Source organism: Bubalus kerabau, chromosome 23 (genome assembly GCF_029407905.1).
Source record: "Bubalus kerabau isolate K-KA32 ecotype Philippines breed swamp buffalo chromosome 23, PCC_UOA_SB_1v2, whole genome shotgun sequence".
Lineage (NCBI taxonomy): Eukaryota > Metazoa > Chordata > Mammalia > Artiodactyla > Bovidae > Bubalus > Bubalus kerabau.
This window is the reverse complement of record NC_073646.1, coordinates 2619135-2646769: the sequence shown is the minus strand read 5'-3', so window position 1 is coordinate 2646769 and position 27635 is coordinate 2619135. Positions and strand designations below refer to the sequence as shown.

The following is a 27635-nucleotide window of genomic DNA, read 5'->3' as shown; positions in this document are numbered from 1 at the left end:
TTGGTAGATTTCTTGGGGTCCAGCATGTGTGTGATCACACCTGTTAGCACCCCAGAGGACTCCCTGGGATGACAGCTCATCCCTGGGCAGTCTTGGAGCAACATGAAAATGGAAGTTCATGCCAGTGATTTTCCACCTACCAGGACCACCTTCTCTAGGTTTTTGGGTTGTCTTTGCCTTGGGGTAGTTCGTGAACTCTTTAATTCCTTAGGGATGGTCCCAGAGCTTGTGGCTGTCTTTCAATGGACGAGGCAGGCACTCCAGAAAACAAACTTTATTCACTAGGACCGGAAACAAAAGCTTTTGATCAAAAGACTGATTTGGAGTTTTTTCTTTAGCACAAGGTGGAATGCTCTGCCCACCCCTGTGACTTGACCTCACTGAGCCCAGGCTGTGTGTCAGCCTGCTGAAGTGGTACCCTGGTCCACAGGCAAGGCTGGTGGTCCTGGTTTCCCTGACATTTCCGTGACTTCCCATGGGCTGAACACTGCGTTACAAAGCCATAGCCTTGGCATCCTCCATGGGAATCTGAAAGACCCTGTTGATGTGGAACCGGGGCCTCCCACTGGGGGGCTGGCAGCAGGCAGTTGTCTTTGAGGTGCAGTGCAGGATGGGATTGGTGGTGAAGCCCTCTGCCCCAGGTGTGGGCAGGGTCCTGCCCCTTCCTTCCTGGGCAGCGAGTGCAGCTGAAGACAATGGCTTTCTAGGCAGTTAGGCACTATACATATGGTGTGGGTGCTGCAGCCCAGCCTGAAAGTTGGGGGCACCCATGGGAGGATGGAGGCGGCAGAGTCCCGTGGCCAGAGGGCCAGGGGCCTGGGAGTCTACCCTTCGGTGTCCCTCTGTACAGAAGATGGTTGCCTTGGGGCAAGGCCCTTGGGCAGCAGCAGGTGAAGGACTGCAGACGCTCTGGCTTTGTGCAGCCCATTTGTTGGGACCTCGGCTCTGGATCACTGCCCATATGAGGGGTGGGTGAGGCTCAGCCTGGGACTGACTGCTGTAGACTGTCTAGTCTTCCAGGAGGACGCCTGGTGGCCAGGCCCCACAGGCTCAGGGTCTGCAGCAGGAAGCCCCCCGGCCCTCCCTCTTGATGTAGTCGTGCAGCTGGAAGCGGGGCTCGCTGGGGGCCTTGGTGTGGCGCTGTTTCAGCTCCCTGTGGGGCAGGGATAACTGTGGGATGGGGCAACCTGGACCCCCAAGGAGGGGGTGCAGAACCCTGGGTCTGGGGCTCCTCCTGGTGACCACGAGGACTCACTTGGCTATGGCTGTGAAGGCCAAGTCCACATTGAGGCCCGTCTTGGCGCTGGTCTCCATGAACGGCAGCCTGTAGTCCTGCAAACAGCGTGGGCAGCCTGGCAGGGGCGGCTCAGGCGCCATAGCCCTGGGCGCTCACCCGCCACCCACCCCACCCCAGCTCACCTTGGCCAGCTTCTCCGCATCCTCCCGCTTCACTGCACGCTCCTGGGCAGAGTCCACCTGGTGTAGGAACCTTGGTGAGAGCTGGCCCCATCACCCCCTACCCCCACCCCCGGCTCCCCTGCGAGGCTAGAGTGCCCACCTTGTTCCCCAGCAGCATGAGAACCACATCGTCCTGGGCGTGCTCCTGGATCTCGGTCAGCCAGGCCTGCAGGGGCGGAGCTGAGGCCAGGCTGGAGGCCAGCGCTCCGGGCCCCCCTGCCCCTCCAGGATGCACCCCCGGTGTGCCTGATGGTGCCTGACCAGCAGAGGGGCCCCGGAGCTCATGCTCCCTGGGCGCCATGCACAGGCAGCCCAACAGCTCCCTCATCTAAGCTGTTGGACTGGAAAGTCCCCCAGGACCTCCATTTCTGCTTGTTCAACATGCACCTGGTGGGGTCGTCTTTCCCCCTCCCCCGCTGTCAGGAGGGTCCTCAGGAGTCTGGGACCCTGAGGCCATCTGTACCGGAGGGGGTTGGGGGCGTGGGTGGCCCCATCTTGGCCTGTCTCCCCACCGCCTGACCCCCCCGGAAGGAAGCCTCTGACCTGGATGCTGTCGAAGGAGGCCTTGTTGGTGACGTCATAGAGCAGCAGCAGTGCTGGGGGGAAGGGCAGTGAGGACCTCTGAGCCCACAGCACCCGCCCCTCACCCCCGCCTCCTGCTCCCCTCGTACCCTGGGTGCCCTCCTGGGGCAGAAGCCTGGGGGCCGTGGCCCCGTGCTCACCATGGGCGTCGCGGTAGTAGGCGTGAGTGACGCTGCGGAACCTCTCCTGGCCAGCCGTGTCCCAGATCTGTGGCCAGGGCGCATGCAGCCATCAGCGCTGTCCGGGCCTTCCCAGGGGCCCCCTGCCCTCACCCCCCACCTCACATCACCCCTCACCTGCAGCTTCACCTTCATGCCGTCCACGTCCACAACTTTGTTCTGAAACACAACCAGCCAGCTCCAGCGAGGGCCCATCCTAGGTGGCGGTGCCCCTAGGGTCCAAGGACCCGTGCCCTTCTGGTGGGGTTGGGGGTCGGGGGGCAGTGGATAGGGTGGGGGGGACAGGCAGCGCCAGGCCAGGGCTGAACCTGAGGTGAAGAGCTCCGGTGTGCCCCCGAGCCCACCACCCCACGCCTCCGCTCGCCAGACTCTGCCTTCAGGCCCCACCACCTGGTTCTCTGACCACCTCCTGCCCTCCACCTGCAGATAACTGTTCAGTTCAGTTCAGTCACTCAGTCGTGTCCAACTCTTTGCGACCCCATGAATCACAGCACGCCAAGCTTCCCTGTCCATCACCAACTCCCGGAGTTCACTCAGACTCACGTCCATCGAGTCAGTGATGCCATCCAGCCATCTCATCCTCTGTCATCCCCTTCTCCTCCTGCCCCCAACCCCTCCCAGCATCAGTCTTTTCCAATGAGTCAACTCCCCTTGAATCTGAGTTCCCTCCTGGCGGCCCATGCACAGCGGGTGCCCAGGCCACTCCCGCCCAGATGGCCATCCTGATGGACTTGGAGGTTGCCCCCCTCCATGGCCAGCTGTGTCCAACTCTGGGCCAGGTGTTTCTTCCTCTGCCCAGCCTGGAGGGAGGCCTGGCACACATCCCTGCCAGCTCCCCTGCCCTCCAGGGACCCTGGTGGCCAGTCACTGAGGCCTGTTGACCTGCACCCCCAGCCCATCCCCTCTCCTTCAGCCCAGCTCGTGCCAGCCTCAGCTGGCTTCCCTGTGCCCACTTACCGTTTCAGCTTCACCCTGTATTCCTCTCCCTAGTTCTCTGCCCCTAGCCCCCGGGCCACCGGCACCTCTCTCTTGCAGGGCTTATTTGGAGTCCCCCACTGTGTGACTCCAGGCCTGTTGCCCACACTATGCCTCAGTTTCCCCATCCACAAATGGGGATAGCCAGGGTGCCCGTCACACGGTTGCCAATTACTTTACGAGCACTGTGTGCAAAGCACACAGAACTGAGTCCGGCCCGGAGCGGGGCTAAAGTGGTCACTTAAAAGCCTCTCTTCTGCAGCCCCCTAGGGACGGGCTCCAAGCGGGAAGCGCAGAGCCCAGGACCTGGCCCCAGTGGGCGCGCCCTGTGGGCTGACTGGTGATGCACCCTCGCGGAGCCCTCCCAGTTCAGGACTAGAGCAGGAAGTGGCTCAACTCTGGCTCCCATCTGCCGAGGTGGGGGCGGGGGCTGCCAGTCACCAGCTGAGGCCCCGGGAACAGCACTTCCTCCCTCTGCACCAGCTCCTGCTGTCGGGGTGTTTCTGGGTCTCCAGGGAACGGGCGCAGCCATCTGTCCAGCTGCAGGGACATCCCACCTTCCCCGGCGCCCGGAACAGGGTGTGAACCAAACTGCCTCACCTCCCTCCGCGCCTGCCCTGGAGCCGAGAGGTGACAAGGGGGAGGTGAGGCCAGGGCCACCTCCGCTTCTGGCGCCTCAGCCCTTACTTCATCCCAGAGCACGTGAGGGGCTCTGCCCCCCCACCCCAAAGGGGATAGAGAGCGGCTCCCCAGACCAGAGGGAGCTCCGCCCACCCCACCCCACCCCGCCCCCGTCCCCAGAATGGGCCTCCCTCCCCACCTTCCGCAGACTGAGTCTAATTACAGGGTGAGAAAAATGCAAATCTGGGATTTGCTGACAACACATCAGTACCCCAGGACACAGAGTTCAGACGGGTGCCAGAGCCCAGCAGGCCCAAGGCTGTGGTCCCCCATGATCCCGCAGGCTGCTTGGGGTGCTCGAGGGCTCTTGGGGAGCCGAGTTGAGGGCCATCCCCCAGAAGGACCCTAGGACACAGCCCTGGCAGGGGTGAGGTGGTGAGGGGGTTCTAGCAGGGGAAAGCAGTCAGGGCAGGGGGGGGCAGGGATCATTTCCCAAAAGCCTCCCCGCCCAAGGGCAAGGACTTCTTCCTGGCTCTGGGACCGAGGGTGTGCTTAAGCGCCACAGCCATCTGTCTAGTAGGACCTAGCACCTCAGGGCCCCTCTGGGCAGTGGGGCAGTGACGCTGGCCTCCCCAGTGGCCATGGGTTTTGAGTTCCCATGGGGGCACCAGGACACACCTCCCTCAAGGCATAAGATCCAGGCCCCAGGGTCGTTCCAGCCCAGGATGCAGGGGTACCATCTCTGCTTCAATCATATACACCTGCCACTTGTCCCCAGGACCCCTGAGGTGTTGGGAAGCAGGCAGCTTGGTGGTGAAGGCGTCCCAGCTTAACTATCTTGACTGTGGGAGCCAGGTGGGCCAGCCTGGGGCTCCACCTCATGAGGCTGCCAGTCCCACAGGGATAATGGAGAACCAGCTGCCAGGGGTGTTTCAAGAAGCCATGAGCTGGTGTTAGGGGCCCAGGGCATGGCTGGGCCCAGTTGGTGCTTGGGATGTCAGCCCCCTCTCTTACCCGGAAGTCGATGCCCACGGTGGAGATAAAGGTCCCCGCCAAGAAAGCCCCATCCTTGAAGCGCACGAGCAGGCAGGTCTTCCCCACGCCTGAGTCCCCCACCAGCATGACCTGGGGCATGGGGAAAGGGCAGAGGGCACCTGGGTATCTGGGAACCCCTCCAGGGGAGGGGCCAGTCTCCCCTGAGCTGGCCTGGCCAGAGGGGGCCTGTGGGTGAGGGGCAGGAGTGGAGGAGGTCTGCAGGTGCAGCAGGGCCTGGGGAGATATAGGGCCTGGACCTCTAACTGCCTCTTCTAGAAGGTTCTGTCCCCTCTCCATCAGTGGGGGGACAGAAGCTGCTGCCTTCATGCAGGGCATTACCTGGACACCATGCTTAGTCTGGAAGGGGAGCAACTGGAGTTTCATGGAGAGCAGAACCAGAGTGTTGGTCACTGGGGGCCTCCTGAGAGGCCTGGGGTGGTGGGGGTGGGGGCTCTGCGCCCAAGGGCTTCTTCCAGTCTCAGCAAGACTCTAGAGGAGTCTGCCAAGTGAGGGTCAGATCTTTGTGTGGGGAGAGGCTCAGGCTAAGTTTGTGGGCCTCAAGGGCATTCAAGACCTTCTCCCCTCCCCCAGTCTGTTACCAAAGGTTCCCAAACCCAAGGATGGGCCTGCCACCCCCACCGCCCAGGATTCACCAGCTTCTGCCTTGGCCTGAAGGAGGCCCCAGCGTGCCTCACCCAACCTTCGAACCTCTTCCTAGTCTCTCCCCCTAAAAGGAGAGTGGAAGACCCTGTGGGCCAGAGAAGGCAACATATGGGAAGATGAGGCTGGGGCCTTTGGTAGGGGCAGGAGCATCAGGGAATAAGGAGAAGATACCTGCCAAGCTCTGACTTCCGCACGACCTCTTGTCCGGCCCTGCCCGCCGGGTGGGGGTCGCGGAGGGGGAGGGGGCAGCCTTGCCATATGTTGGGTATCCCAAACCCGGATTTGACAGCTGTGTGTGTGTGTGTGTGTGTGTGTGTGTGTGTGCGCGCGCGCGGGGTGCACCGCGCCAGCCTTGCCAGCTGCGGGGTGCCGCTCAGGGAGCCAGCTCCGTGCTGAAGCTCCGCAGGGCCCTGCACTGTTTCCCCGGATCCCCTCCCCGCTCAGCTCGGGCCGGACGCCACCTGCTGCACTCGCATCGCCTGGGGCTGGGGGTGCCCGTCTCACCTTGAAGGCGACGTCGTAGAAGTCGCCGCCGCCGCCGATCGAAGACCGGCCGGTCTGCGGGGGCCCGTTGGGCGGTGCCTCGGGGCCAGGGCGCGCAGTCCCGGGTCGCACCGGCCGGGGCCCATTGGCGGCGGGCAGGGCAGAGGTAGCGGGTGCGCTGCCCGCCTTGCTCTTGGGGGTCTTTTTCCTGGACATGGCGGGCGGGCTGGCGGGAGCTCAGTGCTCTCCCGCCGCAGCTGCCGCGCCCCGGGACGCCCTGCTCCCCTCGCCGTCGGAGCCAGACCGGGAGCAGAAGCCGAAGCCGTCCCGCGGCGGCGGCGGCGGCGGCGACATCCCGGGCGCCAGGCTCCGCGCCGCCCCGACCCCGCCGCCCCACGGCCGCGCAGCCACTCAGGCCCGGCCTCCCGCCGCCGCCGCCGCCAATGGCCACCAAGGGGCGGGGTCATGTAAATAAGACGGCCGCCCTGGGGGCGGGGCCCGGGGCCCGGTCCAGGAACGCCGGATCCCGGCGCCTCTGCGCCTGGGGGGACGTTACCGCCCTGTCCTGCGCCCAAGGGCCCCTCTCCATAACTGCACCCGGGCTTCGGTGCGGGTGTGGGGCGGTGGGCCTGGGTGACCGAGCACTCGGCGTCCTGTCGCTCCTCTACTGTGCACCACCCCGCCCCGCGCTGCCCCTTGCCCGGGTGACCCCCGCCCCCGGACTACCTCCAGGCCCGGGACGAGGAGAGACGGGGCCACTGAGGCAGCGGGCCTGCGTGGGATGGGCATCTGGGACTCGATCCCATCTCAGCCGGAGGTGCCACCTGGCCTGCTGCGGCACCGCCCCCTCCCTTCCAGGGCAGGCAGGTCCAGGAAGCTCCAACACTCCGTGCTTGGCAAACAAACCGGGGTGCGCCCCGCCACCTGGGGCTCAGCTGACAGCTGGTTATCAGAGGCAGGACGTAGGGGCCAGGCTGAGCGGCAGGGTGGAGGTGGCCAGGTGCTCTCCCCCTGAGCTTCTGTCTTCTGGGCTCAAGCTTCAGGATCCCTGGGGAAGAGGAAGTCAAGGCCCTCTGAGCGTTCGCTCCCCTAGGGCTCTGCCCTCAGGGATCCAGGAGGTGAAGAAGGTGGGAGGCTAGGCTATGCCTGGCTCCTGGGCTTTCCAGTGCTTTCAAGTGCTGACAGTCCAAACCCCACGCTGGGTCCTGGCAGACCCCTCTGCAGGGCCTGGCACCTCTGTCGCAGGACTGCCACCCAAGATGCTCCAAGTTTTGAGGATGAGGCTGAGTTGTTCCTGGAATCCTAGGAGTGGTGAGCCGACATGCCCTTCTCCCAGGGCTTGCAGGCAGCAGATGCAGACGAAAGGCAGCTCCCTGCTCTGCACTCCTCTGTCCTGAGACGTGACCACTGTCACTGGGACCCTGGGACCTTCAGAGGCCTGAGCCCTCTCAGCTGGCAGCACCCAGAGTCCAAATAATCACAACGGGCAGACGCTGCCTCTGGGGCTCAGAGGCTTGGGCAAACACAGATGGAAGGATGCCACCCAGCCAAGTGATTCCTTGAGAGACCTGGCAGGGCCCTGCATGAGAAGGTTGGCGCAAAGCTGCCCTGCACTGAGTGCCATCATGTGCTAGGTGCAGGTGGGTGCTGCTCTGGTGCCCTGACTATCAGATGGGAAACCAAGGCTGGGGGTTGGCGGGGGGATTGGGGGAGAAGGACCCGAAAGGGAGCAGTCTAGTCACCAGGCAGGAAGCTGCAGAGCTAGGATATCTACGTGGGAACTGTGGCTCCAGATAGCATGAAGCAGGGCTTGCCTAGAGGTTCCCTGGAGAGAGACCCATCCCTCAGGGCCCCATCAGAGCTGGGGACCCACCTGAGGGCCCCCTGACCTCCTTGCCTGTCTCGCTCCTCTGGTTCCCCAGTTCTTCCAGGTCAGTGCCCAGACGTGTGGCTGGTGAGGCCTGAGTTTGGGGTGTTGGACTCCCACAGCTGTGGCCCTGGGGACTCCAGGTATCTCACTCCCACGAGGCTGGCCCAGGGTCTCAGCGCGGCGGTGTCCACTGACCCTGGCATCCTAGTCCATGGGCTCTCTTCCTCTTCCTGCCAGCTGCTGCCAAGGCATGGGAAGCACCAGGGGCTTGAGTGCCTTAGTGCTGGGGCTACAGATGAGGTGTCCTGAGTTGAAGGGGAGGAGGGTGGCTGCTGGCAGGGTAAACAGGAAGAGAGGAGGCTGGCAATCCAGAAAGAGTGGGAAGCTAGGAGCGGAGGGGACTGAAAGCAGTGGAGAAAGACTTGACCTTGCAACCTTTAAAATTGGGAGAGTATGTGAAAATTCAGGTCTCTGGTTTCTCTTGGAAAGAGGGAATTCTGAGTCCCTGGCTTGCAGGCCCCCTCTGCCTTCCCTGCCTTCCTGCAGTTCTCCTAGTCTTTGATCATCGTGTCTTTTGGTTCCTCTGTTTTCCATCTGTCTCACCCTCTGGGATGTAAGCTCTCTGGGCACAGGAAGCAGCTTGTCTTGGTCACTGTCATATCCCTGGCAGCCAGCTCCAGGCCTCAATAAACAGTTATGAAATTGGTGAAAGAAGTATGAGCTAGAAATGTGGGCCCCACTTCAAGAGGACACATCGTTGCCAACATGGATTTGAGGGAGAACATGCCTCCACAGGCAAGAAGAGCAAGTCTAGTGTGTTGAGTGGTGAGAGCAAGACCTTGTGAGAGCAAGAGCTTGTGGAGGTGGGGCATTTGCACCGGGCTTTGAAGATTGAGCAGGAGTCCAACACTAATGGAGACAGAGAAACGTGCCAGGTGGAGGGAGTATGTGTAGATTCAGAGAGCCGGGAGGTGGGCACTTTGAGCAGAAGAGGCCAAAGTGTGTTCCAATTGCTTGGAAGAAATGAGAGGTGATTCGATTGGTGACAGAGGAGGGGGCTAGATTGGAAGGTGAGTTTAAATGTTTTTCCCAGGAGCTTGGAAGTTGTTGGGTGGGAAATAGGGAGCCATGCGTGGTTTCTGAGAGCAACAGAGAGAGGGTGCTGCTAAAGGAATAGTGGGTGTGGCCAGGGGGATCTAGGTGGTGCAGCCTGTGGACAGGGAGGTGAGTTTGAGGGGATTTCAGGAGCCCAAGGAGGGCTAATGAGGACGGAGGGGAGACAGTCCACAGGCCTGGAGGGGAGGCAAGAAAGAATCCGAGACCCTGCGGGGTGCCCGACTGGACTCAAGATGACAGGTCCTTTGCTGCTCTTCCCAGTGAGGGGAGGGTCTATGGCAGCTGTCTGTGACCGCTGTGACCAATGCAAGTGACCCTGGGCCTGTTTCTGGACCATGCCCTCCAGGCTGGCAGCTCTCCTTTCCTGTCTCCTCACACACGCTTTCTTGGGACCCAGATGCTGCCCCATGAGAAAGCTCGAGTGGCCTGGCAGAGAAGCCCAGGTGGAGAGGACCTCACTTGCCAGCCTTGTGAGCCAAGAAGACACCCTGGCAGGTCCCAGGGAGAGGAGGTGAGCCCCACCCACGCTGCAGACGCTGAGCACGTGGAGATGTCTGTCACACAGCCCTGGACTTGGGCACCCAGCAACGGGAGAAGCGGGCCCTGTAGTGGAAAGGTCAGCAGGGCGGCTCTGGCTGGAGCTGGGGATCTTCAGACCTGGAGAGACCTCCGCAAGGCAGGCTAGGTCCCCGAGGTGGGGGTTGGAGCTGAAATGAGCCCTGGGTCTGAGGTAGAGGTGAGGATGAGGGCTGTGTCTCCCTGGGGAGGGGGCATCTACCAGTGCTCGGCCCTTCTGGCTTAGGGCTGGCCCTGCCTGATACAGAATCCGCCTGCAATGCAGGAGACCCCGGTTCAATTCCTGGATTGGGAAGAGCTGCTGGAGAAGGGATAGGCTACCCACTCCAGTATTCTTGGGCTTCTCTCGCAACTCAGCTGGTAAAGAATCCGCCTGTAATGTGGGAGACTTGGGTTGGATCCCTGGGTTGGAAGATCCCCTGGAGAAGGGAAAGGCCACCCACTCCGGTATTCTGGCCTGGAGAATTCCATGGACTGTACAGTCCATAGGGTTGCAAAGAGTCGGACACGACTGAGCGACTTTCACTTTCACTGCTGGGCGGGAGGGGCTGCACAGTTCCACATCCCAGAAATGGATGGAACCACCCCAGGCACCTCTCTTGGACCCTCTCTCCAGCACCCTCTGCCAGCCTGGACCCTTGGTCCCCTTGTCTGGGGCCTTCAGCTCCTGCATTCTGCCTTCTGACTTGCCCATCCATGTCTGACCCGCTAGTCCTGGAGTGATGTGTGCTGTGGCTCCCCAGCCAAAAGAACCCTCTGGAACCGATGGCTTCAGGCAGTCTTTCTCTGGTCCCTGATTTTCCAAGCACTCCAGCTTCACTGCTCAGCCACAGGGTGTGGCCCTCAAGCCAGGCAGCCTTAGGCAGGAATGAGAGTCCTCCCTGACCTTCCTTCCAGGCTCTGCTTGGATCCTCCTCCTCCGAGCAGACTTCCTGGGCTCCTTCCGCCCCCAGTCTTGTACAGGCACACAGACACTCACGTTTGCTCTTCAGTGGTTCCTGGGGGACTGTGCTGCCCCTGCACCAGTCAGTGAGCTTCCTGAGGACAGTGTCTGTCCTGCCCACTCCTGCCCTCACCATACACTGGGAGGGTCAGCTCCAGTGAGCAGAACAGAGCGAGGCTGGACTTCAGGCTCCTTTAGCCAGAGGGGAGGGGCAGAGTCCCCAGAACTTGTGCCCTCAGAACACCTCCCAAGAAGACAGTCCTGCAGAATTCAACAGTCTGCAATCTCAGGGAGAGGGACCCTGGCTGGGAGTGGTGCCCGAAGGCAGGGGCCCCGCTGGGTGTGTGGCACCCACTGACCTACCCCCCCCGCGTATGTGGCGCACACTCTCTGAGCCCGCCCTCCTCTCTGTGAGCTGAGGAGGTGGGAGGAGCTGGTCTTCGAGGTCCCTTCCAGCTCAGACACCTTATGTTGCATGAGATCCGCGTGAATGTTGCCATGGAGACGTCGGAGAGGAGCTGCGACAGCACAGATGTGACTGAGGAGTCACCTAAGGAAGCGGCTGGTGTCAGAGGAGCCCTTCCCACTCCCTGCCACCCTCGAAGCGCTGGTGCACAGGGGCCACACTGCGCCACCCATGCCAAGGGGACACGCCATGTGCCCTGCCGTGTGCCCCCATGAGGCCCAGCGGTGGGGAGAAGGACCGACTGGCACAGGGCGGGGGGGGCGGTGTGTGGCGCACAGCGCTGTTCCCTTGCAGGTGTGGCTGTGAGGTCCGCCCCATGTCCTTGCTTCCCACGGCCACTCAGGAACTGGCATCTGGCTGCCCTTGGCAGTCTCGAGACAAAAAGCATGCCAGTCACAGTGTGGAGAGTGTGGGGGAGGACTTGCTCTGATCTAGCCCCTGCACTGAGGCCCCAGGTGGGCGAGACCTCTGGGCTCAGAGCACCCCCAGCTGTCGCGTGGCTCCCGAGTGCCACACGTGGCCTCCTGGCAGGGGAGGCCTCAGTGTTGGTGGGAATGACTAAAATGAACCCCGTGTAACCATGACAACCACTGAAGTCTGCAGCTGGCTGCAGTGGAGTGGGCCAAACTCTTCACTTGCCTCATCTCTTCTTTTTTCTTAATTATAAAAATAATATATATATGAGTTTTGCAGGCACATCAGCTGCACAAAACGGAAAGGCAAGAATAAAAGTCCTTGCTCCTGGACTTCCCTGGTGGGCCAGTGGTTAAGAATCTGCCTTCCAATGCAGGGGAATTGGGTTTGATTCCTGGTCACGGAAGTAAGATCCCACATGCCTCGGGGCAACTAAACCCGTGTGCCACAGTGAAGACCCAGCTGCTGCTGCTGCTAAGCCGCTTCAGTTGTGTCTGACTCTGTGCGACCCCACAGATGGCAGCCCACCAGGCTCCTACGTCCATGGGATTTTCCAGGCAGGAGTACTGGAGTGAGGTGCCATTGCCTTCTCCGGAAGATCCAGCACAGCCCCCCTAAAAATGTCTCTCCCCCCTCCCAGATTATGTCCTTCAGGGGTAACCACTGTAGCTTTGGTAATGGCTTCTGGGTGAGTTCCTTACAGCGGCTGTAACAAATTCCCACAGACACACCTGCACAAAGCAATCAGCTTGGCCATCCTGCGCTTCGGAGGCCAGGAGTGTGAGATGAGCCTCATAGGACTGAAGTCAAGGTGTCAGCAAGGCAGGTTCCTCCTGGGGGCTCCAGGGCAGAGTCCCTGACTCTTCAGCTTCTGGTGGTCTCCAGCTTTTCTTTGCTTGTGGCCATATCACTCCAGTTTCCACTTCCACAGGTACCTGGCCTTCTCTTCTGCCATCGAAACTTCTTACAAGGACGTTTGTGATTACAATACATTTCAGGTCCGCCTGGACAGTCCAGGGTCATTCCCCATCTCGATCGTTCATTTAGTCACATCTGCGCTAACTTTTGTCACGAGGTAGTGTTCATACCTCCTGGAGATTAGGACCTTGATGTCTTTGGGATCCTTCATTCAGCTGAAACAGGGCCATTCAAGTCTTTATTTTGGGACTTTGAAACAAGGTTTCTGTGACTGAGCAAACCTAAAAAAAGTCACTGGATTATGGATTTCTTTTTCTATCTTATCTTTGTCCCAGTTTTTTTAGGTATCCAAATTATGTTTACTAAGTACATTGAACATTTATGCATAAGCATGCATAAAGTACATTGAGATGTGATCCTTGTTCTCTAAGAGTATAAATAAAATCACGACTACCTGATCTTTCCACGTTTGATAGGATTTTCCCATTAAAAGAGCTGGACTAGGGACTCCCCTGTGTAGGAGTTCCATCCAGAAACTAAGATCCCCCATGCTGCAGGGTGTGGCCAAAAAAAATGTTTTTTTTAATTAAGAAAAAAAAAGATTTAAGTGTCTTTTCCTGGCAGGGCTCTGATATATTTTCAATTTCTTCCTTGGATGTTAATTTTTTATTTTTTTCTTGAGTCAGTTTTTATAGTTTATATTATTTCAACATGTTTTTAGACAAAAAATTTTTAGATAAAAATATTGCATATGCATCTCATAATTTTTCACTCTTTATTTCTGTGAATAAACCTTCATTCTTAATGTGCTGTATTTTATTTTCATCTCTCTTTCGGCTATACTTGCCAGGAGGTTTAGAAAAGAAACTTAATAGCCTTGCTTATTAAAAACAGCTCTTGATGTTATTAATCAATTCTACTTTCTTTTATTTTACTTCATTATTTTTGGGTGTCCTGGGTCTTGATTGCTGCGCAAGGGTTTTCTCTAGTTGTGGCAAGCAGGGGCTACTCTTTGTTGAGGTGCACGGGCTTCTCTTAGCAGCGGCTTCCCTTGTGGAGCACGGGCTCTAGGCAAAGGCGCTTAACAGTTGTGGCACACAGGCTTAGATGCCCTGCAGCAAAGATGGAACCTGTGTGCTGCGCATTGGCAGGCAGATTCTTATCCACTGTACCACCAGGGAAGTCCCTCTACTTTCTTTTTTTTTTTTTTTTAAGATTTTTTTATACAGACCATTTTTTTTTGAAGTCTTTATTGAATTTGTTACATTATTGCTTCTTTTTTTTTTTTTTAATGTTTTGGGTTTTTTCTGGCCAAGAGGCATGTGAGATCCTAACTCCCTGCCTAAGGATCAAACCCATACACCCTGCACTAGAAGGCAAAGCCTTAACCACAGGATCACCCGGGCAGTCGCTACTTTTTCTTTTTAAAATAGCTAAATGATACTCTTAACTTTCTAATTTCCTTCCTTCTACTTTGCTTTGGTTTGTTTTATAGTTGTTTTTCTAGAATGTTGACAAGGATGTTTAACTTATATACCAGTTTGATATTCCATGATCATCAATTTTAAAAAGTAATGTTATCAGTTTCTCTCCACATATAACTTTGCGTACCACGGATTTGGTAAGATGTGTGCTCATTACTAGTCATTTCTATGGATAATCTGATTTTAATCTTGATTTTAAATGACTAAAAGTTAAAAGATTGAAAAGAGGGTATTTCAATTTCTAAATGGTAAGATTTTAAAATATCAGGTTTATTGGGGCATAATTTATGTACACCTGTTGGTTTAGTTCCTCAGTCATGTCTGACTCCTGTGATCCCATGGACTGTAGCCTGCCAAGTTCCTCTGTCCATGGGATTTTCCAGGCAAGAACGCAGGAGTGGGTTGCCATTTCTTTCTCCAAAGGATCTTCCTGACCCAGGGATTGAACCCATGTCTCCTCCACTGGCAAGTGGATTCTCTACCACTGAGCCACCAGAGAAGCCCTTCTGTATACCAACATTCATCAATTTTAACTAAACAGTTCAGTGAGTTTTGACAAATATCATTATTTAAGCATCATCATACTCATGATATAAAACATTTTTGTCACCTCCAAAATTTCCTCATGTCCCTTTGCAGTAATTCCCTCCTTCTACCCCTAGCTCCTGGCTACCACTGACCTGCTTTTTGTCACTGTGAGTGTTTAAATATGTAAGAAACAACTTTATGAATGTCTAACACATCCAATAACTGCACATTTTTAAAGTGTGCAATTTGATTAGTTTTGACATAAGTGTACACCCATGAAACCATCACGGCAATTAAGATAATGGAGATATACACCCCTTCTACATTTACCTTTCAATTACCTGAGTCATCAGGATGTCCACCCTTGTCCCAGACCCTCAGTGAATGGCTCTTCAGGCTTTTACCCAGGTGAGCATCCCTGGGTTAAGGTGGGTTTGGGGAAGCCCCAGCTGTGAGCTAGACTCATGATGTGGTTAGCAGATGAAAGGACCCAGAGCACCTCTAGGGGGCAGTGTTTCCTAAGGCCACTTAATTGCGTAATCTTTTCCAGATACTTGGCAAAGTACTGTTACGTAAACTAGAACTTATTAACTGTGTGGTTCAAACTCTCCATATCGTTACTGAACTTAAAAAAAATTGTTCACTTGATTTGTACAGTTCAAAGGAAGATGTAAAAAGTCTTCCACAATGATTTTGTGAATTTTTAAGTTTAGCTGTGTTTGCTGATGTTCTTTTTTTGGGAACACAATCGTTCATTATATGTTCTACATGTATCTTTAATTAGTGCAAAAAAATTGGACTCATTTCCCATTTACTGTCTTTCGCTTTAGGTTTTATTTTCCTAGTATTAATCGTGCCACTCCACCTTCTTTGTGTCTTCACTTTCTATTTCTGCACTCTCAGCCTTCTAGGCTGTTTGTCTCAGCTGTGTCTCTGCAAACAACATTTACCTGGACTGAGTGTGTCTTCTTATGAAAATCTTTGCTCTTTATCAAGGGAATTTAACTCATGTGTATTTATAATGTTCACCCACATGCTTGGTCTTATTTTGTGTTCTGGTTAATACACTGATCCACTGTTTCCTTTTTTAAGTCTTTCCTTCCTGGGCCAATCAGGTCTTCTTGTTTCTTTACCCTCACCTCTAGTTTCCCCCTTTACTTTAAACTAATAGTTATCATTAACTATTAATAAAAAGCATTTAAATCTATATTTTATCAAGAATTTGACATTTCTTGGACTTCTCTGGTGGCACAGTGGATAAGAATTCGCCTGCTAATGGGTTTGATCCCTGGTCTGGGACTATTCCACATGCCGTGGAGCAACTAAGCCCGTGGGCCACAACTACTGAAGCCTGAGTACCTAGAGCCTGTGCTCCACAACAAGAGAAACCACCGCAATAAGCTGGTGTACCACAACAAAGAGTAGTCCCAGCTCGCAGCAACTAGAGAAAGTTTGCTTGCTGCAAAGAAGACGCAGTGCAGCCATAATTAATTAATTTTAAAAAAGAAGCATTTCTCCAATGTCCCCCTCCCTGAATCAGGGAGGATCTTTGGCACATTTTATTTCCTCTGACTCACCAAATGGTTTGTTGAAATAGTGTAGAATTTCATCTCCAGATAATTAATTTTCTTCTTTATACATATGTCTTTTCAGGGAACTTCCCTGGTAATTTAGCAGTTAAGACTCTGCTTTTCCAATGCAGGGGGCCCAGGATTGATCTCTGGTCAGGGCACTAGATCCCACATGTGTGAGGCGACTAAGAAGTCCACATGCTGCAGTGAAGATCCTGTAAGCCACAAGTAAGACCCAGCCCAGCCTGAATAAACAAATTTTAAATAAGGACACCCTGCTTCCAAACCTTCCAGGGGTTTCAAGTTCGATCCCTGGTCAGGGAACTAAAATGCCACATGCCCTGGTGACAAAAAATCAACCAGACTATGTATGTATGTATATGTATATGTGTGTGTGTGTGTGTATGTATGTATATATATATATATATATATATATATATATATATATGTATATATGGGCTTCCCTGGTGGCTCAGATGGTAAAGAATCTGCCTGTAATTCGGGAGACCTGGGTTTAATCCCTGGGTTGGGAAGATGCCCAGAAGAAGGGAACAGCTACCCACTTCTTGCCTGGAGAATTCCATAGACAGAGGAGCCTGGCAGTCTACAGTCCAAATGGTTGCAAAGAGAGTCTGACACGACTGAGAGACTTTCACACGCACACACGTGTGTGTATATATATATATATATAATTTTTTTTCTATTTCAGAAATCCTTTTTAATCAATTACATATATTCCACAATGACACTTAAGCAGTCTTTTAGACTCAGTGTTCTTGCCTGGAGAATCCCAGGGACGAAGGAGCCTAGTAGGCTGCCGTCTATGGGGTCGCACAGAGTCGGACACGACTGAAGCGACTTAGCAGCAGCAGCAGCAGACTTGGTTAATCTGTTTTGCTTATTTTGCATCACTCTTTCTTATGGGTGTATCTTCCCTGAAGTGTGTCTTCAAGGACTCAAGAAGGACACCATTCTTGAGTCCTTGAATCTTAACTGTTGGTCATTTGACTGGAATTTAGAAACTGGGGTTTGAAAAGTAATCTCAGTCCTTCCACTTACCTGCTGTGTGACTGGGCAAATTTCTTAACCTCTCTGTGTCTTAGTTACCTCTTTTAATCAGAGGAATAGTAATAGAACCCACCTCCTAGAGTCCTGAAGAGTGGATGGAATAAGGCCGTCAGTGAGTGGGTGGAGAGTTGAAAGATGTGGGTTTCCTCCCTCCAGTCTCTCAGGAAGTTCTCGCCACTAATCCTTCCACTCTCTGTGCACACACTCTCTTTCTCTGCGGTCTATTGCTCCCTCTCTGCTGGCACTCTCCCCTTAGCCTGGAAATTGGTTCAAGTCTCTCCTGTATTAAGAGAAAACCTTGGCTCCCGCTCTGTGTCCTCCTGTTCCTTGCCTCCCTTTCCTTTCATATCTAAGCTTCTAGAAACAGGGAAACAAGCCGTGTCTACACCCGCTCACTTGCTAACATCCTGCATCTCCCTTCCTGCCGTCCCCTCCACTCAGAGTGCCCTCAGCAAAGGTCACAGTGGACACAGCACCTTCAGTTTCCTGTAGCAACACAGCAGGGTGGAGGAGGCACCGGGTGACCCTGGGGAGGTCTGTCCTGTAGGATAAGCTGGGGGACAAATGCTTGTGTCCCCTGGATGGCTGTGTGATGTGAGTGAGCACAAGATGGGGGCTGGGGAGGCTTCCTGGAGGAGGAGTCACCTCCACTGAGTCTGCAAGGGGGTGGGACAGAAAAGCATTCAAAGCCAAGGGAAGAACATGGGGTAAGGCCAGGAGGTGGGAGGCTGCAAAGGGTCCTGGAAACCGCACGTGGAGGTGCAGGGGGAACAGGGAGGGACTGAGCTGCACCCACGCAGCACTGCTCTGTTTCTGCAGCACAAGCCCTTGTTCGCTTCTCCCCTGGAGCTCTTCCCCCAGATTCCTCACACGGGGCCTCAGTTTCCTTCTGCTTCTCTGGCTCTCTCTCTTAGACTCCCCCCAAGGCTTCCCCACTCCCCAACTCCAGGTTGGGGTTCTCTGCCTCAGGATTCTCCCACTTGTCCCAGGTGTGCTCACCACCCCTTTTCCAGCTTCACACCCCACCTCCAGCTGCGCTCCAGACACCTTCTCCAGTGGCCCCAGCCCCATCTGTCCAGAAGCCCCTCCTCACCTTTCCCCCCACATCTCTTCTCCCTGCCCCCCCCAATACCGGGCCCCAGACAACAGTCTCTCCACCCATTCTGACACTTGACCCCAGGCAGGGCACCATCTGAGCCTCCTCCTCCTCCCCCGCCCCCAGCCAGACCTGAGACTGTTCCCCACTTGGGCCTCCTCCCCCTCCCCTTGCTTCGTCCCATCGAGCCCACCGTTGGCTCAGCCTCCATGCCAGTGTTTCCAAGCAGGATCCCCAAGTACTCCCTCTATGACTCTATATCAAAAGGTGCCCGAGGCCCAAGAGGTCTGTTGGCTTCATGATCCCTCCCTGTTAGGATGGAAGCTCCTCCTTGGGTCTCACTTATGCCCCTCCCCCAAACTGCTCTAAGGTACTGATTTGGGGACAAAGTGGGTTGTGAGAACTGAGTCTTGAGAATGGACCCTGCTGCTGGACCAGGACCATCGGCTTCCCCTACCCCCCAGAGCCTCTGCCTGCTCCTGGGTCATTGGCCTGTGAGGCTGGCAGGATGTGCCCTGTTCATCTCCAGCTGGGGCCTGAGCCGGGAACCTGTTCTTCCTTGGGTCTTTCCTGGATGTGACCCTCTCCCAGTCCTAAAACAGGTTTGCTATGCCATGGCCCACTTGAGAAAGGAAGGTACCTGTGCTGTTTCACCTCCCAGGGAATAGCAGAGTTTCAGTGTGCCCACACGGTGGTCTTACCAGGACTCCCCCAGAAAGTGGCCTCGGGACCTGGGCCTAGCGCCTGTGGACTCAGTTGAGGCTGCCAGCTAGCTTAAGACGGAGCACACGGAGGGAGCAGGGAAGTCTCCAGACACAGCCTGACCCCAAGTCTCAGGACAGTGAGACAGGGGCTTAAGTGGGACAGAGGCCTTGCACCCAGGGCAGTCTGGGGACCCCCTCCCTGTGTCTACTCTATCCAGGCTGTGGTGGAGGGACTTAACTGACCAGCTTGGGTCAGGTATTCACTCATGACCAAATGGTCCAGCAATTTTATTTTTTCTTTATTTTAAAAGTTGACTCACATACCATAAAATCCACCCTTTTAAGAGCACAGTTCAGTGATTTTAGTGTATTTGCAAGGCTCTGCAACCATCACCACTATCTAACTCCAGAACCTCTTATCTCCAAAAGGAGCCCGATAGTCATTAGCAGCCACTCCCCATTTCCTCTCCCTCCAGTGTAGGGAGCCACGAATCTACTTCTTGTCTTTATGGATTTGCCTATTTTGAACATTTTAAAATAAATAGAATCGTATAATATGTTGTCCTTTGTGTCTGACTTCTAACATATTTTCAGGATTCATCCAAGTTGTTCGGTTTGGATTCATCCCACCACGTGCGTGAGTTTCATAATTATGTCCTGAGCACAGAGAGGAACAAAAGCTCCCTTGGCAGAGTCACAGCACCGAAAAGCGATGCGCATTTATTGAGTGCCTACTGTGTGCCAAGCACTCGGGAAACCGCAGTGGTGGAAGGGGACAGAGGCGCTGGGAGCGGATGAGCGCGCATAGCCGGGCCTTGGAGGTGCCGGCTGGTGTTTTCAGTGCTGCTGTGACTGCTCCCGGCGCTGACACGCGGCGAGGCGACCCGAGAGTCGGGAGCAGCGGCCTGCGCTCCTTGGGGAGCAGAGCCGGGGGCCGGGCCTACGGCCTGGAGCGAAGGGCGGAGCTCAAGACGCCAGGCCCACCTAACACCGCCCACCGCCCACTACCCCGCGAGGGGCGGAGCCCCCGGAAGCCCCGCCCCGGAGCCCTCCCCGCGCCGCTCCCGACTCTGCGGCGCGGGGGCGTGGCCTGAGGGTGTCCCCGCCCCGCGCCGCGCCGGGAGGAGGAGGAGCCGGCGGCCGGGCCGCACTGCAGCGCCAGCGCGCGAGCGGGAGGTGGAGGACCCGGCCGGCCCCGAGTGCCGAGAGGCTGTCGTGGAGGCAGACAGGCCGCGGCCGCCGCCGGATACAGCCCCGCTGCAAGCCATGTCGTGTGGGGGCCCCGCCTGAGCCGCGGCCGCCGGGGCCGGGGGCGCTCGGGCCCTCGGGAGCGGGCCGGGGCCATGCTTGCGCTGCCCTGAGGATGCCGCCCGCCGCGCCCGCCCGCCTGGCGCTCGCCTTGGGCCTGGGCCTGTGGCTCGGGGCGCTGGCGGGGGTCCCCGGGCGCGGCTGCGGGCCGTGCGCGCCCCCCTGCCTCTGCGGCCCGGCGCCCGGCGCCGCCTGCCTCGTCAACTGCTCAGGCCAGGGGCTGCGGACGCTCGGGCCCGCGCTGCGCATCCCCGCGGACGCCACCGCGCTGTGAGTAACGCGCGCCCGCCGCGCGAGCCCGGTGGTTGCCATGGCGCCCGGCGGCCTGCCGGGGCGCGGGGCGCCTGCACCCTCCGGGGAGAGGCCGGCCGGGCAGGCCGCCGGCCTGGCGGGCCTCGCAGGGCGTGGGCGCGTCCCCGGCCTCCAAAAGGGGAAACGGGGTGCGGGCCAGGCCTCTCCCAGGGCGAGGCTCCAGCGTAGTGAGGGCGGCCCGACTAAATAAGGAAAAGCTGGGCCCGCGGCCGGCTCTCAGCCCGCCTGGCCTCAGCCAGAGGGAAATAGGAAAATCCCGGATTCTGTGCAGGCGGAGACCGCGCGCCCGGCAGGGCCCCGCGAACGCCAGCGGACCGGGGCCCGTGGGCTCTGGCGGGGCGGGGCGGGGCGGTCTCCCGCACATACTTCAACGCTAATTAGAGACTAATAGGATGCGGCTTGGCCTGGGGCGATACCCAGCACCTGGGAGCCCAGGAGGAGGAAGCTGGGCTGGTCAGTGTAGAGCTCTTGATGGATGCTTAGAATTGGCCGGATGCTTAGAATTGGCCTGATGCTTGAAGTGGAAGGGGAAGACCGAGGGGCTGGACTTGGTCGAGCTCGGGTGTATTGTGGCAGCTGTAGGGGGAGTGAGGGCAGGATGGGAGGTGGGTTAGGGTCCTCGCGGGCCTCATTTGTCCTGTTCAGCGCTCTGATGTTATCCTGGGAACAGTGGGTGACTGTGATTGCCGTGGAGGGGTTTAAAACGCTGAAAAATCATCCTCAGGTTTGTATTTTGGAGGAAATAATAACACGCAGTCTTTATGGAGAGCTCACCTCCAGCCTCGGCCTGTGCCAAGGTGTGGTTGTGAATTGTCACGCTTAAACCTCAGCCTGACCCTCTGAGGTGAGGTGCAGCAGAGATGCCCATTGTACAGATGGGAACACAGGCCGGAGATGACGATGATGTGCTTTGTCCAAGCACAAGAGACTAGTAACAGCCGATGCCTGGCAGAGGCAGCGTTGGATTGTAAAGGGTGCGGGGAACTGAGATTTTCAGACAGTTGACCCCAGAGCTGGGGGCAGTCTCCTGGCCTGTGATACACATCCTCACGGCCCCGTCTGGGTGTTTCCAGACACCTCAGCCAGGACTCCACGGCTCCCTGGCTGCATGCTGGAATCCCTTGGGGGCGGGTGTTCAACATCCCCAGGCTTATTAAACCTTGGATTTGGTTTTGTAACAATCTCTGGGCGACTCCAGTGTGTGGCTGCCTCTTTTTAGGGGGACCCTCTTGGTCTCTGTTCAGGCGAGTTTGGATGTTGAGGGCGGAGCAGGGGTGGGTGCTTCTCCTGGAGGGTTCCTCCTTGGGGCTCTGCTAGGTGTTGTGAGGGAGCTGGTTCTCCAGGGGCAGCGGCTGGGAGCCTTGGGACCATGCTGTTGTCTTGCTCCCTGACAGCTGGTGTTTGCCGTCACGGCTGTCTCTGTGGAGATGGGCTTCCTGTCTGCGGCCAGTGCCCACGTAATTGTTTTGGATCCACCCCTGGCCCTTGTTTCTGGATGTTGTGAATGAGGTTGCCTCCATCTCTGGTGGGCCAAGAGCTGTTGGGGGTCAGGCCCCAGCTCCTGCTGGTTATTCCCGCTTCCTCGTCACCTGGCAGCAGGCGGGCCTCCAGGAGCTGTCCAGGAAATAAACGGTACTGGTAGGTTGGCCAGAGGCCTGCAGCAGGGAGCAGGCTCCCGGGCACAGCAGTGGAGCCTGAGCCTTGCGTGTGTCCACTTAGCCTCTGGACGTCCAGGGAGCTGGCGGCCTGGCCTGAGGCAGCAGGATTCCAGGGCTGTTGGCCCTGCAGCCTGGGAGGAGGGATTCGGGGAACCGAGGAGACTTCACGTTCCAGTCGACACTCTGAAGCTGCCTCAGAGATTTCTGCAGGGCTCAGCGCGAGGAACCCATAGGAAACCGGACCCTTGACTGCAGATGCTAAGGCCTGCCCCCACCTAACCCCCCCCACGCCACCATCTGTTCTCTGTGGACTGCCCCAGCCATCATCCTTGCCTATCCACTCTGCAAACCGCACCCCCCTCAGAGAGAGGGAGGCAGGTGAACCTTCTCTTAGGGCGCAGGAATGAGGTCCGAGATGCCAGGGAGCCCCCTGCAGGAGGGTGTATGCGTCCAGGGGCCCCAGTGGCCCTGCCTCCTGGGTGTCACCCTAGCCTGAGCCTAGGGGACTCGGGCCCAGCATCTCTGTCATCAGTGTCGGGCAGGCACCCCTCCATTTGAGACTCCTTGGCCAGCCTGAGGTGCTGCAGGACAGCTGTGTCCTGACTTGGTGGGGGACAAGGGCTGGCTGGTAGGGGATTCGGGGCTTGCAGGATGACCCAGGGTTTTGAGACCCCAGCCTCCTTGGGTTAAATGATGCTTGCTGCTGGGAGGTGGTAACCTGAACAGGATGACGTCACTCAGTAAAGGGTGGCTGCTACTGCTGCTGCTAAGTCGCTTCAGTCGTGTCCGACTCTGTGCGACCCCACAGACGGCAGCCCACCAGGCTCCCCTGTCCCTGGGATTCTCCAGGCAAGAACACTGGAGTGGGTTGCCATTTCCTTCTCCAATGCATGCAAGTGAAAAGTGAAAGTGAAGTTGCTCAGTCCTGTCCGACTCTAGCGACCCCATGGACTGCAGCCTACCAGGCTCCTCCGTCCATGGGATTTTCCAGGCAAGAGTACTTGAGTGGGGAAAAGGTGGCTGCGCTCCTGTTTTTAAAGCTTTTATCCTGGAGAGTTTGAACTTACATAGAAGTGGGCGGAAGAGCGTGATGAACCTCACAGACCCACTGCCCTGTGGCCTAGCCTGCTGCTCCACCCTCACCCCCACCGCTTTTGGAAGCAAACTCCAGCCATCCTACATTTGATCTGTTAGCATTTGGAAATGTATGGCGACCCCTGATCACACCCGAAACAGTGCACAGTTCCCTGGTCCCTTTCATGTCCAGTGTGTTCAAATTTGTGGTTGTCTCAGTGTTTTCACTGGATCAAATTAGGATCCGAATAAGGTCCACGCAGTGGCAGTGCAGCTAGTTGATGTCTTTTAAATCTCTGCGGGTGTGCAGGCTCTCTTTCCGTCTCTCTTCCCTCTCGTGTGATTTGCTGAAGAGACCGGCTCCCACGGCACCTGGTGTGGGGTCATGTCTCTGTGTGTCCCTCTGCCCTTGGCGTCCTTCCCGGACACTGCTGGTCGGGCCCAGAGCTGTGTTGGGTGGGGAGCCACATTTCAGGTGCTCAAGCCACAGGACCAGCGGCTGCCGTGTTGGCCGGGTCAGCGCAGAGAGTTCTAGATGGGGCAGTACTGCTCCAGGTGCTATCTGTCCATCATGTCCAGTGTGGCTGATTTTAGCCGGCTGCTTCTTGGGTGATGGCCAGGGGCTCTAAGTGGGCCTCATACTGTCTCATGGATGTCAGGTCTAGGACCAGGCTTGGAGCAGGGACTCAGTAGGGCTTTGCTTCGCTGACTAGGATATTGGGGCCTTGGGGTCTGCCATTGGCTGGGGGCACCCAGGGCCTTGCCTTTCCTCACATGTCCCCCTAACTGTTAGGGGGTGTTGGGGGCTCTGGGAGATGCAGCCCCCAGGGAGCTGCACGGGTGAGGGAAGGTGGGCGTGGGGGAGGGAACCCCTGGGCTCGGAGTGAGCCTGGCCTGTGTGTACTGCCAGGCAGCATGTAGACAGCCATGCATGTGGCTTCCTACACATGCATGCATGTAAGCCCAGTGATAGAGAGGAGGCCACTTTGCAGGGGCCCTGGAGGGAGCTCCGGCGTAGGTGACGCTGAAGCCAGTGTTAGCGCTCGTGCGGGTGTCACCCTGCGCCGGGAGAGCATCCCATGGAGAGTGGGCGGCCTAGCTCAGAGGCTCCAGGTGATGGGGGGCGGCAGGTGGGGCCTCTGGAGAGAGGGCAGTGGGGGCAGCATTGAAGGACCCAGGGGAGAAGCGTCATGATCGGCATCTTGTAGAAAGACCGCGGGCTGGGGTGCAGAGGCGCCTTGCGTGCCGAGCTGGTCTCCCCCTCAGGGTCCCTGAGCCGCCCGCGCTGGGAGAAGCAGACTGCGAGTGCATGTCCCAGGAGCTGCCTGGCAAGGGCCGGACGGCAGGGTTGTGCGCACACCGCTCCTGTCTGTGGCCCCTGGCAGGGTGGGCAGGTGAATGGGGAGGCTTCAGCTACAGCTGTGACCCGGGGACCTGAAGGGACGGACAACAGAGCGCTCCCAGTGCCGGCAGACCCTCAGGAGACAGGCAGGCCCCGGAGCAGTGAGGACAGCCACCAGCCTGGAGAAGGGTGGGGAACACGTGTCATGTCGTCTGTCTGATGAAGGACTCGTAGCTAGAATATGTAAAAACTCAGTGACTCAAAGCTAAAAAGCGGGCAGAGGATCTGAACTGGCCAATCTACAAAGGAGACATACCAGTGACCAATAAGCATGTGAAAAGACGCTGTGTCTAGCTTTCAGGGAAATGCAAATCGAAACTCCAGGGAGATACCATTTCACACCCACTGGGCTGGCTGTCCCCAAAAGACAGACGATACCGGGTGTTGGTGAGAATCCTCGTGCATGGCTGGTGGGGATGGGGCACGCCTGGAAGACAGTCCGGCAGCTCCTCGGAAAAGTAAACGTAGAGTCACCAGAGGGCCTGGCCATTCTGCCCCTCAGTGTAGGCCCGGAAGAAACGAAACCTACGTCCACACAAAAACTTGAATGCACATGTCCACAGCAGCTCTGTTCAGAGGATCTAAGAGGTGGAAACAGCCCCAGTGTGTATTAGAGATGGATATGTGCACAGAGTGTGGCCTGTCTGTAAAATATTGTTTGGCCACGGGAAAGAATGCGGTGCTGAGGCTTGCTGCAACATGGGTGAGCCTTGAAAACGTGTTGTGTGACAGAACTCATATGCAGAAAACCACGTGTTGTGTGATTGTGCTGATGTGAAACGTCCAGAATGGGCAAGGCCATGGAGGCGCAAGTGGACAAGTGTCTGCACCTGGGGTGGGGCTGGGGTTGGGGGTGGTGGCCAAGCACACTGGTTTTCCCCATGGGGGGTGAGATGGTCTTGGAATTAGGGGTGGTGGTTGCCCAGCCCTGGGAGTATATGGAAAACCACCGAACTGTATGTTCTGGAATGGTGACCTTTATAGTTGGCAGATTAAAAAACAGACCCCTGAAGAAAGTACCCAGGGGGGCACACACCCCCTCCTGCTGCCGCCTGGCCTCCCTGCCTGGCCGTGGCGAGCAGGACTCTGCTGAGCGCTCCGTCCGGCGGTGTGGTGCCGTGGCCTGGGAACTGCAGTAGGTTCCATTTTACAGACCAGGAAACAGGTTGAGTCGCTTTCTGGGGTCGCCTGGCTGGTGGGCTGTGGCAGAGAGATGGTCTGGGCATGCTCAGGGCCTCTCCCTGGAGCTGCACCGAGAGGCCTGGGGTTCGGTGGTGGTGAGGGTATCCCCGAGTGGGGCGGGGTGTGTTCGAAGGGGACCAGGTGGGCTCTGACTTAGCCCCAGCCGCTTGCCCGGCCCTGCCCACCAGCTCCCTCCCAATTCCTTTGGCTGTCCCTGCCCTGGTCCTTCCCAGCGACCCCCCAGGAGGAGCATGGGCAGACCTGGTTCCCATCCCAGCCCCTCCGCTTCCTGTGTGACCATGCCCAAGTCACTCACCCTCTCTGAGTTTCGGTTGCTTGCCCTGCATTTGGGCACCGTGAGTGGATGCGACTGATGTGGTTGTGGGCCTCAGAGGTGAGGGTGTGCAGTGTCCCCACGCACTCAGTTGATGGTGGCCACATAATCCTAGCTGCTGCCAGAGTGGCCCCCCCAGGCCCTTCTGAATGAGCTCAGAGTCCACCACTGGTCCCCAAGTGCTGGCCGGGAGTTGGGCCCCTAGGACCTGTCCTGCTGCAGAGCACACAGGCCTGAGGAGAGGCGCCCTTGCTGGTGCACATGTGACTGTGCTGCTCAGACCAGACACACAAGTGAGCCTTGGGCAGGCAGGCTCCTACGCACCCTTCAGCACCCAGTCCTGGAGGCCCCGTGTCCAGAGGCCTCCTCCCTCTGGAGGCAGGCACGTGTGCCAGGCACACTTCTCTAGTGTCTTCATTTCAGTTTTACGTGTTTGTGTGTCCCACGCCTTCCCGGGTGGACGTGTAACGCGGTGAAGGTATAAGGCATCTTATGACAGCTGGCCAGTGGCAGTGCCGCCTGTGGGTGGGCGTGTGGGGACCCTGGCTCCCGAGGGGGGCCCCGGCTGGGGTTTGGTTTCAAGTGAGGAAGCCATTTTGGACGAGACGTGCATTCTCCTTTCCGGAACATTCTGCCGTGCCAGCGCCGCAGCGGGAGCCCAGCCGGGCCCAGCCCGCCGAGCGCTGGGGTGAAAACAGCCCACTCCTGCTGCGCCGTCTGGGGAGGCAGCGGCCCTGGGCCCGGCGCTGGGCTGACCAGCGGGCCGGGTGCCGGCAGTCTTGCTGGAAAATGCGGCTCACGCACGTCCTTTCTTCCCGGAACACCTCGTTCCTCATGGCTTGGCAGCCGCCTGTGCCGAGGGGCCCAGCCGTGCCCAGGCCAGGGAGGGGGGGCTGTGTTTGGGGGCCTTCTTAACCCCCTGAGGCGCCCATGGGCCCAGGCCGGGTGGAGCGTGTCCCCAGTTCTGAGCCCCCGGGCCCTGGAGCCCACCTTGGGGTCCTGAGGGGCCGCCCTGGAAAGGGCGGTGCCCTGCAGCGGAGGCCAGCTTTGCCGGTGCCCCGGGCCATGCTCGCAGACCCCGTGCCCACAGGCTGAGACCTGGAGCTCCCTGGCGATAGGACTGCCCGCCACCTGGGCCGACGTGCGTGCTCCCGGAACGCGGGAGGCCACGTGCCTGCCCCCGGCCAAGCAGGGGCAACCCCGGGGACCGAAGCATGGCCCTCAGTCCCCAGCTGCGGGGACTCCTTTTCCTCGGCCCCTCGCCCCATCCTGGCCTGGTTAGTGGAGGCCGCCTGGAGGCTGCCTCTGGGTGGGCTGCCCTGGGAAGGCCCCTCCTCGGGGCTGCCTTCACCGCCACGGCCTATGGGTCCAGGGGCTTCCCAGGCAGGGCAGCCCCGCACCGGACGCCTGTGCCTCGTCCTGCTGACAGCTGAGCCGCGGGCTGGCCACACCCTGCAGGGAGCCTCTCCACGCGCCCTGGAGACGAGGCCCCTCCTGTCTGACGCCCGAGACAGGCGCCCGGGGCTCCCGTGGCCTCTCCCCTGTTAGAGGCCCGGACCCCCCCTCTCACTGGTCCCCGGGCCTCGTCAGGAGCCAAATGGGGGTGGGCGGCTCC

At 57.7% G+C, this 27635-nt stretch overlaps 2 protein-coding genes across 2 annotated transcripts in view; one reads left to right on the top strand and one right to left on the bottom strand.

Moving 5' to 3' along the window:
- Window positions 1–259: 259 nt before the first annotated feature.
- Window positions 260–6420, bottom strand: RAB26 (RAB26, member RAS oncogene family). The gene is made up of 9 exons (XM_055561515.1): window positions 6018–6420; window positions 4830–4940; window positions 2337–2378; window positions 2181–2247; window positions 2002–2054; window positions 1559–1624; window positions 1420–1476; window positions 1256–1332; window positions 260–1153 (listed from the first exon to the last, which is right to left on the bottom strand). Exons 1-9 carry the CDS (start codon window positions 6210–6212, stop codon window positions 1051–1053), a joined length of 771 nt encoding a protein of 256 aa, XP_055417490.1. The 5' UTR covers window positions 6213–6420; the 3' UTR covers window positions 260–1050.
- A 13459-nt stretch (window positions 6421–19879) lies between these two features.
- Window positions 19880–27635, top strand: part of PKD1 (polycystin 1, transient receptor potential channel interacting) — a 39327-nt gene continuing 31571 nt past the window's right edge. Inside the window, exon 1 of the mRNA XM_055562314.1 lies at window positions 19880–20328. Within this exon, the coding sequence (XP_055418289.1) occupies window positions 20114–20328 (215 nt within the window). The 5' untranslated portion in view covers window positions 19880–20113. The remainder of the gene's footprint in view (window positions 20329–27635) is intronic.

Excerpts from the sequence above, each read along its gene's own strand:
- RAB26 (XM_055561515.1), bottom strand. The coding sequence starts at position 6,212 with ATGTCCAGGAAAAAGACCCCCAAGAGCAAGGCGGGCAGCGCACCCGCT. Across the intron at positions 2,379-4,829 it reads CCGTGGGCATCGACTTCCGG|AACAAAGTTGTGGACGTGGA; the intron begins GTAAGAGAGGGG and ends GTTGTGTTTCAG. Across the intron at positions 1,154-1,255 it reads GCCTTCACAGCCATAGCCAA|GGAGCTGAAACAGCGCCACA; the intron begins GTGAGTCCTCGT and ends CCTGCCCCACAG.